Raw genomic sequence first — 13,313 nt, 5'->3', positions numbered from 1 at the left:
AATACAAGCCTGATTTAGAAGAGACTGTCACCAAGGATATCATTACTGATGTCAGATGGATCTTGGTTTAAGGATAATACGAGAAGGATGTTTATTTTTTGTTTTATTGACTGCACAATGACATTTGACTATGTGAATCATAACAAATGAAGGATGAAAAGGATCAAGAAGAATGGGAATCCCAGAACACTTAATTGTGTTCATGTGGATCCTATACTTAGACCAAGAAGCTGCCAGCCAAATAGAGCAAGGGAATGCTGCATGGTTTAAAATAAAGAAAAGTGTGCATCAGGCCTGTATCCTTTCCATACCTGTTCAATCTGTTTGCCGAGCAAATCATTGGGGAGGTTAGACTGACATTGTGAAGTAGAGTGTGGCATCAAGTTTAGAGGAAGACTCGACAACTGGTGTTATGCAGATGACATAACCTCATTTCCTGAGAATGAGGAGAACTTGAAACACTTGCAGCAGAAGATTAAAAAATAAATAAATAAAAAATAAAAAATTAATTCCGTCTTCAACCACTGGGACAATTGGCAGCACCATGATCAATGAAGAGATTGAGGTGGTTAAAAATTACAGCTTGCTCAGCTCCACAATCAACACTTTTGGCACCAGCAGACAGGAAATAAAAGGAATTGCACTAGGTAAATCTGCTGCCAGGGACCTTTCCAGAGTACTGAGAAGTAATGATGTCAGTCAGGAAACTAAGGTACGCCTGATCAAGTCCATGGTCTTTGCAATAACTTGCTATGCATCAGAGAGCTGGATAATGGCTAAGGATGATAGAAGAAGAATTCATGCCTTTGAGATGAGGTGCTGGAGAAGAGTCTTGAACATACATTGACCACTAAGAAAACAAATAAGTCTGTCTTGGAGAGGGTGAAACCAAGTTTCTCCTTGGAGGCTAAGGTTTTGAAGCTCCATCTCATATACTTTTGACCAGGAGGGACTGATCCTTAGAGAAGGACATCATGCTTGGAAGTGTGGAGGGACAGCACAAGAGAGAAAGACCCTGGGTGAGGTGGAATGATATAGTAACTAGGGCACTGGAGGTAGTGTATCAGAGACAGTGAGACTGGCTCAGAGCAGGCTTCAGAGCTATTGTACATACGGTCACTATGTGTTGCAAGTGACTTGACAGCACTTAATAACAACAACATGGATTACATTTTTAAAGAAATAGGTTCTTCTATTTTAAAGAAAATGTCTTAGGTTTGAGTGACAAACTATGTGCATGGAAAGACTGCCCCCAAATGTGCAATAAACAGAGAGAAATTACTAAATTGGGACATCTTAAGATGACTTTAATATACTTTTAAAAGAAGTTTTCTCATTATAAGTATAGGGCGTAGAAACAATTAAGCAGCTGTTAAGAAACTTTCCCTTATAACATTTGGCAGATATGAGATTTGCTTGCTTCAGAATAATGAGATTAACTCAGAAAAAAAATTATTCTTTGGCCTACTAATCTTTGGGAAGGCTTTAAATTTTCCTTGTATTCCAGATCTAGAGAAAAATACCTACTCATAAGCAAAATATTTTTTTAAATAGAAGTAAATTTTTCTTTCTCATAACTATTCTGAACTTGTGAAATATATTGAATAATAGTAAAATAAATTTCCCTTTATCTTTTTTCACCTGAAAGATGGCATTGTCACCTTGACATTGCAACACTCTGAGTCACGTATACGTGACTCATGAGTCCCCATGGTTCAGTTGCTCATTTTACTATTCTATGTATTCATTATCCTGTCATCTTGCTCTGTTCTCTTTTTTATTATTATTATTATTATTATTATTTTGTGGTTGTAAGACTCTATTGAGCCCTATCCGGTTGTGTTGATCCAACTATTAAAAAAAAAAAAGCAGAAGTAACAGATGGATGGATCTGGTGTATGTGTGATTGTCTCAGGAAAGGTCTCCGGCAGGAAGAGATAAACACCACTAGCTCAGAAGAGGGTGCAGGCTTCTCCATGTATTTGCTAGTTTTCTACTATGTGTATTTGCACAATATTTTTAACTGCCTGAAATTCAAACCAAAAGTTTGCATATTTTTAATCTGGACTTCTTAGAGAATAGTCAAAATTATTTTTACCCTTAAAGGACAGAATTCCTTGTTTTGATGTGTAAGTAAATAGTAAGGATTTTTAAATATTTGTGCACTATAGGTCAACATGCCCTTTCCCTATTGCTCAAGTAAACTTGGAATATTTAAAAGGATTCAAATTCCCACCAACAGCCAGGGATCAGGGGCAACTTAGTCATTTCTGACTTCTGGTGACCCAATCCATGTCAGAGCAGCACTGGGCCCCACTGGGCTTTCAGTAGCCAGTTCTTTATAAGTAGATCACACAGCCTTTGTTTTGAGGTCCCTCTGAGTAGACTCAAACTTCCATCGTTTTGGATGACAGCAGAGCATGTTAACTGATTGGTGAACATCTTTCTCCTCAAAGCAGAGTCTACCCTAATGGCAGAGACTGAGTAAAGCTTGTAGGAGTTTTGATGTGGCATGACTCAAGCAGAGAGGAAATAGCTGTGAATATCCATTGCTAATCAGAATGTCGAATGTAAGAGATAGGAGCCCAGGAAAATTGAAAGTTGTCAAGGAAGAAATGGAGCATTTGAAGATTAATATCCTTCCTAGGCAATAGTGAGCTCAAATGGACTAGTGTTAGCTATTTGAATCAGATCATCATGTGGCCTGTTACACTGTGAATGATAAAATGAGGAGGAATAAGGATGTATTTATTCATTGTCAAGAAGAGTATCTCAAGCTATTCCACTACTAGAAATATACCCCAAGGACATCAGAACTGAGACCCAAATGTAGTTTTATACATCAGTGTTCAAAGCAGCAATATTCATCATCACAAGAACATAGAAATAGCTCAAATATCCAACCACAATTGAATGGAATGAGAAATTGTGGTACATCCACACACTGGAATATTATGCAGCGCTCAGGAGCATGCTTTTGAAACATCCTGTGTGATGTGGAAGAGGCTGGAGAGCATTGTGCTGAGTGAACTAATGCAGTCTCATAAATACAAATACTGCACAAGACCTTTATTGTAAAAATAGAAGGATATCTAGTAAAACATGTATGGCAACTCACGGAGGGAAGAACTGTGGATGGGCAGGGGTGAAACCACAGAGTTACACAGTTTAGGGGGTAGAGAGAGGTGAGGGAAGGAAATGGGAAGGATCTGGGCAAAAGGGGTAATGCTGATCGAGACGCAATGGTGGTTCATTTTATAAAATTTACATTACAATTAATGTGTGAGAATGATTGTATGAAACACAATGTGAATTAAGAAATTGTGAAACACAATGTATACAAACTTTATAAATAAACCAATTTGAAAAAAAATTAAAAAACAAACAGAAAAATACTCCAGAATCTCCCCAGAAATAAAATTTGCTATGGTGATAGCCATATGCCACAAAGAAGACAAATTAATAGGATAGTTATTCACTTTTACACACCAACCACTAGTGCAAATAGTGAAGAAATAGAGGACTTTTACCTTTTTCTACAGTTTTGATATTGATCAAACATGCAACCAAGATACACTGATAATTTGGAAACAAAGAAGGATTGTTACTGTTGTTGTTAAGTGCTGTTGAGTTGAGTACAACTCATAGAAACACTTTGAACAAGAGACCTGAACTTTGTCCTATCCTGTACCATCCTCATCATCTCTGACACACTTGAGTCCATTGCTGCAGTCACTATATCTGTCCATCTCCTTCACTGAACCTCCACTTTTCCAAACATGATGTCTCCTTCCAAGAAATAACTCCTCCCAGCAACATGCCCAGACTATGAGCGAGATGAAGCTTTACCATCTTTGCCTCCAAGGAGCATTCTGGTTGCACTTTTCCCAAGACTTATCTAGCAATTGGAAAATAATGGCCTTATGTATAGAAACAGTGCTAGAGATGCCATGATTAAACTTTGCAAGACCATCATTTCATTGTAAATGTCCTTTTTAAAAAATATAAACTAGACTATTCACATAGAACACAAACAGAATACACAGGATTCAAATTGACTACATCTGTGGAAAGAAACAGTGGAAAAGCTCAGTATCCTCACTCAGAACAAGACCAGGGCCTGACTGTAGAATAGACGATCAGTTGTTCAATACAAATTCAAGGTGAAACTAAAGAAAATTGAAACAGATGTATGACAGTTAAAGTACAATCTTTAGTATATTGCACCTGAATTTATAGGCCTAAGAATGGATTAGATAACGTTGAATACTAATAACCCCAAACCAAACCAGTTGTCAAATAACATCAAGGGCATTATACATGAAGAAAGAAAGTGGTCATTAAAAAGACAGGGAATAAAGAAAAGACCAAAATGAATGTTATAAGAGACCCTGAAACATATTCTTAAGTGTAGATTCTGAACACAGTTCTTAAACAAGAAAGGATGAAGCAAAAGAGCCAAGCAGATTATTTCAAAGGATGATTCAAGAAGAAAAAGAAAAGTAGTAATATGAAAGATACAAAGGTCAAGAGTTAGAAAACAAAAAGAGGCCAAACTCAACCTTTCCCAAGCTGAAAGAACTAGGAAAGATTCAAGCCTCAACCTTCAGAACTATAAAAGAATGTTGAATAACAGATAATATCACAGATGCCAGATGGATGTTGGCTGAAAACAAAATATCAGGAAGATGTTTTTCTACATTTTATTGATATGTGAATATGGAACTTCTAAAGTATTTGACTATAAGAATCTTAATAAATTGTGGATAATATTGCGAAGAATCAGAATTCTGGAGCGATCGATTGTTGTGTTTATGTATAACCTGTACGTAGACCAAGAGGCAGTTGTTCAAGCAGAACAAGAAGATGATTTAAAATAGGGAAAGGTATGTCTCAGGGTTGTATCCTTTCACCATGTTTATTCAATTTGTATGCTGGACAAATTGAGAGGCTGGAGTGTATGGAGAATGAGGCATCAGGATTAGAGGGAGACTCGTTAACAACCGATAATACCAAGATGCCAGAACTTTGCTAGTTGAAAGCGAGGAGTGTTTGAAGCCCTTACTGATCGAGATCGGAGACTACACTACACAGCTTCCAGTATGGATTGCACCTTCACATGAACAAAATCCTCACAACCGTACCAATTAGCAACATTGTAATAAACAGAGAAGAGTGAGTGACATTGTCAAAGGTTTCATTTTACTTGAATCCACGGTCAATGCTCATGGAAGGAGCAACCAAGAAATCAAACAATATATTATTGTTTATGTTGTTGTTGTGGTTGTTGTGTGCTCCTGAGTCACTTGTGACTCATAGTGACTCCATGTACAATAACCCTGAAACCGGCTCTATCCTGTGCCAACTTTACTGTCTCCAACACACCTACTCTCACTACCCTAGTCAATCTGTATCAAACCTACTGTATCAATCAATCCATCTCTTTGAGGTTCTCTCTCTCTTTCTGGATCCCTCCACCCTTCCAAACATGATGTCCTTCTCCAAGGACTGGTCTCTCCTTGCAACATGCCCAAAGTATGTCAAATGAAGACTCAGAATCCTTGCCTCCAAGAAGTAGCCTGGGTTCACCCTCTCTAGGATGAATTTGTTTGTCCTCCTGACAGTCCATGCTATATTCAACGCTGTTCTCTAGCACCACAGCTCAAAGGCATCAATTCTCTTTCTATCGTCCCTAGTCATTATCCAGCTCTCTGACCCATAGCAAACAATTATGAAGACTGTGGCCTGGATCAGGGACACCTTAGTCTCCAGACTGACATTGTTGCTTTTCAGTACTGTGGAGAGGTTCCTGACAGCTGACTTTCCCAATGCAATTCATCTCTTGATTTCCTGGCTGCTGAGTGTTGATTGCAGAAGTCAAGCAAATTAAAGCTGTTAACAATATATTGTATTGGGAAACCTAATAGGAAAGATGACTACACAGTGATGAAAAGCAAAGACGTCACTTTGAGGACTAAGGTGTACCTGACCATGGTATATTCAGTTACTACATATGCATAGAAAAAGCTTGGGAGTGGTTATAGAAGACCAAATAATTGATGCCTTTGAATTACTGTGTTGGGAAAGGATATGGAATATATATACCACAGACACCTAGAAAAAGGAACAAATCTTTCTGGTAAAAAGTGAAGCCAGAATACTCCTTTGATGCACTGATGACAAGGTTTCGTCTCACAGTTGCCGTGCATGTCATCAGGAGGGACCAGACCATGGAGAAGGACAGTGTGCCGCTAAAGTTGGTAGTCAGTGAACGAGAAGAAGATCCTTAACAAGATGGACTGACATAATGTCTGCAAAACCGGCCTTAAATATTACCACGATTGTCAGTATGGGTACAGGATCAGACAGTGTTTTGTCTGTTGTAGAGAGGGTCGCAGTGTTACTGTTGTTGTGTGCCATTGAGTCAGAACTGACTCATAGCTGACCCTCCAGCAGGTTTAGAGACAGTTAATTGCATGGGAGGAGATTCTCCATTCTCCTATGGAGCAGCTGGTGGATTTGAACATGTGCCTTTAGGATTGCAGCATGACTTCTTACCACTAACCCAGTTAGGTGTCATTGACTATGACTCATCCTGTGAACAGCAGCCCTGTCCTGTGCCATCCTCATGACCTCTGATATACTTGAGGCCATCAGAAACAATTCGATGGCACCTAACAACAGTGACTTCTCCAAATATCCAATTTTTTTAAGAATGCCTTATATAAACATACTAGAAAGTGTTTTTCTAGACCACAATTCATTGGTTTTCAAACTCCCTCCTCTATTTTGTTTGTTTTCTAAGCAGGTTGTGGAGATGGGAGGGTGGGCCATATTTTGTTGTTGTTGTTGTTGTAAGGTGGGGCTGTTGTACACAGGGTCACTATGAGTTGCAGGCGACTTGACGGCACATAACAACAACAACAACAACAAGGTGCTATCTGGTTTTTCCGGAGAGTAATGGACTGGCTAAAGACCAAACAGATGTGTCTTGAAGAAGGTGCAGCCAGAGTGCTCCTTGGAGGCAAAGATGGCAACGCTTCATCTGTCATACTTTGGACGTGTAGCTGGGCGAGTCTCTTCCTTGGAAAGGGGCATTATGCTTTGAAAGGTAGAAGGATCAGCTGTGGAGAGGAAGACCCCCAACGCGATAGATTGGCACGGTGACTTTGATAGGGAATGGCAAGGAAAACACTGACAAAGGCACCTATGTGGGAACTGTTCTCAGTTCTTACTCGAAGAGATCCAGGATCTCTTTGGAAAGTACCCCCTTGACAACTTCAGCAATGTGCTCCAATGATGATGAGGATGGCACAGAATAGGACAGCATTGAGGTTGACTGTTCATAGGGTCACTAGGAATCAAACTGGACTCAAGGATGCCTAACAACAACAACAAGGAGGAATAGAGGGTAACAAGCTTGACACTCTCAGTCACTCCCCAGCAACTTCATGTTTCAGGTAGAAAGTCACAAAGTCTTGTCATACAGTGCATTGTTGGTCAGAACAGACTGTGTGGATCCTATAAATTGTGAATTTTCTACAGTGTGTGAATTGTTCCAAACCCCCTCTTTTTTAACCTGCTTTTTCATAGTACTCTTCCTTCCTCATTTATGGCCCTACACTGTTTTTTGTTCTAATTTTTATGTCTTCGTTTATTTTAGGTGGTAGGTCCTTTGCTATTGCTGACTGGCAAAAATCAATCAATCAGTCAATCAATCAATCAATCCCCAAACAACCTCAAATCCTGAGTCATCCTGAGCAGTGTATGAAGTAGAGGGGAGGCATTTAAGAAACTTTCCTACTTCCCAGCTCAAATGCTGTTTTTTCCAAGTTCCCTCTTCCCGGAAGTCATCTTGAGCATGGACGTGAACAAAGCCTGCCCTCTGATGGCCAGATTGAAATACAATTCCAGGCCTGTTTGTTCTGTAGTTCTGCACATCCTATTTCTAAACATTGGCTTTGTTATTATTGTCATCAGCGGGGTGACCCCATTTACTTCTGTGGTCATCATAACTTTCATAATAGTGACAGAAACCTCAAATGTGGAAGACTGCACCAAAAATAGAAATTTGTATTAGCAGTAGAAATTTTTCTCAGCTGGCTTCAATATTGCTCAGAAGTTTGACTTAACTTGTTCAGCTTTTTTAGCGATGGGCCTGTTCGGATTTTCTTCCTCTGTCTCTGAGAATCATTTTAGATTTGACAATGAAATACAAATTTAAAAGGACCCTTCCTGGAAACATCAGTAAGCTTTCTCAGCAAAATAAAAGAGAGAAGTTTGACGGAAAATGTCCGTCTTTTTCTCCGTTTACTCCTGTTTAACACTGCTGAATGGACCCAGAATGGCCTTTCTCCCTCATCGTTCTGCTTTCGGCCTATCCTGAGTGGATCTCGGCTGATTGGAGACACAGGCTCACCAGGCCTGTCAGGATGGGCAGGTTCTGGGCCTCTCACAGCACAAATGCTTCCTTCGTGCTTCGTCAGTGAATCTTCCTCTCATTCCAGTGCCCCCACACACACACTTCACCTCACTTACCTCCAGCCTCTCCCTCAGCAAATGTTCGCCCCTTTACCTTACTGTTGTTCTTGTTAGATGCCTTCTAGAGTGACTCAGTGCCATCCTGTGAACAGCAGCTCTGAGCCTCGCCCTATCCTGCACTGTCTCCATCTCTGATACACAAAGCCCGTCGTTACAGTCACTGTGACAGAGGCTCTTCCTCTCTCTGATCTCCCACCTGTCCCAGAATGAGGCCTTTTCCCAAAGACTGGACCCTTCTCACAATATACCTGAAGCGTCTGAGGAGAAGATTCACCAGCCTCGCCTCTAAGGAACAGCCTGGTGGCAGTTCCTCCAAGACAGACCTATTTGTTCTTTGGACAGTCTATTAGAAGCAGTCTGTTGTGTTCTATTCGGCAACCTTTATGGGGTATTCAACACACCTTGTCATCACCACCACCATCTATAGGCATTGATTCTTCTTCGGTCTTATTCGTTTTCCAACTTTCAGCTGCCTATGAAGCAACTGAATTTCTTTTTCCCTTCCTTAGGACACTCCAGAGGGTAGATGACTGTGTTTTTGATAGAAGGCCCTGGTCTTTCCAGTGTGGGGAGCTGGAGCACTGCCCTCCTACCCGAGTCCTGGCACACACTTGGTGCAGGGACCCAGTGGCCAGCAGGCGTTGTTTCCAGCAGTTGTTGTTATGAACTGTCAAGTCCAAACCAACTCATAGCTGAGTATCCAGTAGGTTTTCAGAGGCTGTATATAACATGGGAGGAGACTGCCCATCTTTCTCCCAAGAAGTAGCTGGTGGATTCAAACCAAGGGCCTTTGGGTTGGCAGTGTGACTCCTTCCAGCTTACACACCAGAGCTCCTGTGTTTCTAACAAAGGACCATTAAATAACCATCCCTACTCATTTCCTCCTTCCGGTAGTTCTTCTCCCAGTCCCCAAACAATCCTGGAGTCTTTCTTCTTACTTCAAAGCATCCTCTCTCACTGCTGGGGATCAAAGCCATGGGCCTCTTCTCTGGAGGTGCTTTCGTCCTTTACATGTAGGTAACAAAACAAAGCTAAGCCTTACTTCCAGGCTAGCTTATAAAGTTTATAAAGGAGATATATGTTCAAAATATTGTTTCCCAGTCATAGAGTATGAGGCAGATAACAATAACACTGCCAGTGATGAAAACTGTCTTTGACTATAGATTATAAAGTGAATGGAAATAATGTCTCAAGACAAACACTTAAAGGAATTTTTTAAAAAATTAATTGTAGCCAAAGGCTAAGAGTTGGGAAAAGTATAAGAGATGAAAGCTTGTGCTTTGTGCTGAATGGTTCAAACCTAGGATAGCCTGCACAAAATCAAGCTTAGGGGTGTTGTGTGGAACTAAGACCATTCAGTTATTGAGTTGACCAGTAGGAAGGACTTCACAGCAAGATTGGGGATTTTTTCTTTTAAGGTCAATAAAACTGAAGCAAATTGGGAGCTCTAGTGATATAGTCCTTAGGGGGCTGTTCTGCTAATTTAAAGGCTATGTCTCTCTGAAGGGTCAAATCCAACTGTGACTCACAGGAGAAAGACGGGTCACCTCCTGTGGGAGCTACAGTGTTCAGAAACTCACTAAAGTGTCAGCTATGAGTCGAGTCATCTGTGAGTTAGTTCCAAGGAATGAGTGAGCGAGTGTTATGCTCCGTGGGCTGGTGGGGCAGAGCCCTCCAGGCCCACAGTAGAGTCAGCAGTGGGCAGTAAACTCAAAGGAGCTGGAAACCTTGAGAGTGACCGGGAGTTCTGACCAGAGTAATAATAATAATAATAATAATAAAAATCCCGACATCCTGAGAAAGAGTGAGTTAAGGTGGGCAAATCCCTTCCCTTTCTCAGGCACTAGGACTTTAAAACCTCCCTGGCACTGAGTTAGCTGTGACTCATAACAGTCTCCCTCTAGGAGAAAATAGCACATCAGGTTTCTGAGATTTTACGTGTTAACAGGAGCAGCTTCTCACAGTCTTCCTCCTGAGATCTGCCACCCTTCAGCGAGCAGCCCCAACACTTCACCCACTTTGCCACCAGGGCTCCTTCAGGCATTAGAATGCACAAACGCTTTCCCAACTTCCTTTTTGTATTTAACTCATGTGTCTCTCAGATTTTGCCACTTTGGGAGGAAGCTGTGTTTACTTCAGAGTGCAAGGGTTGACAGCCTGGATTTATTCTTCAGTCTTAACCTTCTGGAAAAGGGAAGCTAAGTATCAGACTCTTCTCTCCTGTCTGAAATTCGAGTCATTGTTAGGTGGTGACGAGCTGACTCTGATTCCTATTGTCCCATTGTGCGACAAATCATATTTTTTGGCTATTAACGTATCTGATACTTGAGAAGGGATACCTCAGCCATCTAAAACCTCTGTATAGGGAAGTTATCCTGAAAAGTGTGTGTTGGGTTTTAACATACAACCCATTTGCTCGAGGTTTTGATGGGAGTGAGGTAGCAATCAGCGCTCAGTGAACCCTGTAAAGCCCAGATACCGGTTGTCTCTGATGGAAAAATGGCTATGACCAGCGTGGCAGTCAGAGCTCCGAAGCGAGCATCGGTTCGTAGGACTGGGCGTTCTGATAATTAGCACAAGGCGCCATTCTGCCCGTGATAATGAGAAGCGCACTTGAGGCTTATGGAAGGAAGCCTGATACGATTTCTGAGGATGGGTTTGCGTGCCCATTTGGTATGCAGGCTTCGTCTTTCTAATACCCTGCCTTATTACTTTACTTGCTGTTTATCATCGGCATGAAGCCCAATTTAATTAAAAAAGGAAGATATATTCAAGATGTAGCTGGTAGTTATCATACCTGACTCTTGGGATTCGAGTTAGTGACTCATCCACTTGCGTGAATGTCACCTTGTGTACATCTGGGAACTAATGGAATCCTCACCGAGGAGGATAATGTTACTTGGGAGCACCGAATTTTTCAGTGTCGTAGGATCTGAGCAGTCGGGGGCATCATTCACTTGTCCTGCTTCTTGACACTCCCCCACGGGAGAGCCGCTCCCCTGCTTCCTGTGAAGCAGCCACCGTGTCTCCAGGGCTGCCTACAAGAGGCCTGGTGACCCCCACTTTCTGACAGTGAGATCCCCATCGGAAGCACTGCTTGTTTATTAAACTGGTCATTGTTAAGTTAGCAGTCAAAGTCATGCTGGGATAATAGGTGTAGATATTTTAAGAAAAATATTCTTTTCCAGGCTTTCTCTTCCTCCAGCATCAGAAGCTTAACAGGATCCGTGTTTCTGTGTTTTGTTTTGGTTGTGTGTGTGTGTGTGTGTGTGTGTGTGTGTGTGTGTGTGTGTGTGTGTGTGTGTGTGTGTGTGTGTGTGTTAGGTTTGGAGGGGACCAGCCTGTCTACATCAACATCATCAGAGACCCCGTCAACCGGTTTTTATCCAACTACTTTTTCCGTCGATTTGGAGACTGGAGAGGAGAGCAGAATCACATGATCCGAACCCCCAGCATGAGGCAGGAGGAGCGCTACCTGGTAAGTCCTGGCATCCGTGAGGGTGGTGTATCAAGGCTGTTTTGCACATGGTCCCCTCATGGCACTTCCCGCTGCCCCCTACCCCTCTGCAGCACCACCCCAGCTCAGCAGGGAGACAGCACAGCCTGTTTTTCAGTGAACTGTGTTCCAGGTGACCCAGCTCCTAATGGCAGGTTATAGGTCTCTAGGAAGAATCAGTGTTTTCTAGGAACCCCTCACTACTCACTAGGGCAATTGTTGGTGAACAGATGTACTTGGACATCAAATACTGCATGGTGCCACTGTTGTAAAACGGGACTGACATCGGGGTTGGGGGGAGACTGAGAGAGAGGGGATAAATTATGTATACTGCATTGAAACAGATGAGGGAGAGAACTGTTTAAAAGAGATATATGATTAGGTTTTAATGTCATGACAGGAGTCCAGAATGAAGGCTGCACAGTGGAGTGGACTGACTTGGGGGGAGGGATTGCATAACAATGAAAGACTTTTACTTTTCAAAGAGAAGAGTCAACTGGTGGGGGGAGGTTGGTCAGGGAGAAAAGTGCAACAATGAATGAATGGAAATCCAAAGTCTCTGTAAACTTTCATGAAAATTAATAATAGAAAAGTAAATTTAAAAAAGAAAAAGATGCTGAAATCCTTCCATGTATCTCACCCCATTCAATTCTCATTAAAATCCTAGAAGGAGGGGAGATATTAGATACGGAACGTGATGTTTGGAAAGTATATGGGATTTGCAAATTCCCTCCTCTACTCAGTCTGCAAGCACAGCTGGAACATGGGTCCTCCAACTTCAAGACCCCTGTTCTTCTCACCACTGTACCCAGACTTTAATGCCATCTAGGGCTCCATCAGGACCCCTAGGCCCACAAGGATGGTAGCTGGGCATAAAGTTAGAGTTTCTACGGTTTGAAAGTTACTAGCAGAAGTGAAAGGCTCAGTTTATACATTCTCCCTCCCGTGACAAGTACCAGGTATGTGTCTCAGTTTTTGTGACGTGTGCCAACAACAGCTTAATGAATGAGGAGCAGAGAGCTCAGCTGCTTTCTGGGTCTGAGGGAGGTCCCGTGGGCTACACTACCCAGCCTGGGCTGGAGGAAACATGGACTATTGCCACCAGCAGAGTGAGAAGGAAGTGATAGAGCCTGATGGAAATCCATTCTGCTGCTGGAAATGAGCAGGGAGCCCAAGTCCACTGCTGAGGGCCACGAGTAAGTCTTGTAGCAGAAGCCACATCCCTGAGCACAGGCCTGACACTCCGTGCCTCCCTTCACTCCAGAACCTAATAGAA

The 13,313-nt window shown here is 42.0% G+C and overlaps 1 protein-coding gene across 1 annotated transcript in view; it reads left to right on the top strand.

Moving 5' to 3' along the window:
• UST (uronyl-2-sulfotransferase) overlaps positions 1-13,313 on the top strand; it is a 484,633-nt gene that overhangs the window by 306,121 nt on the left and 165,199 nt on the right. Inside the window, exon 5 of the mRNA XM_006891649.1 lies at positions 11,866-12,019. Within this exon, the coding sequence (XP_006891711.1) occupies positions 11,866-12,019 (154 nt within the window). The remainder of the gene's footprint in view (positions 1-11,865; positions 12,020-13,313) is intronic.

The sequence above is a fragment of the Elephantulus edwardii genome, unplaced genomic scaffold (genome assembly GCF_000299155.1).
Source record: "Elephantulus edwardii isolate Elephantulus edwardi_28Jun2011 unplaced genomic scaffold, EleEdw1.0 scaffold00102, whole genome shotgun sequence".
Classification (NCBI taxonomy): domain Eukaryota; kingdom Metazoa; phylum Chordata; class Mammalia; order Macroscelidea; family Macroscelididae; genus Elephantulus; species Elephantulus edwardii.
The sequence above is the reverse complement of the archived record's forward strand: the minus strand, read 5'-3'. Positions and strand labels throughout refer to the sequence as shown.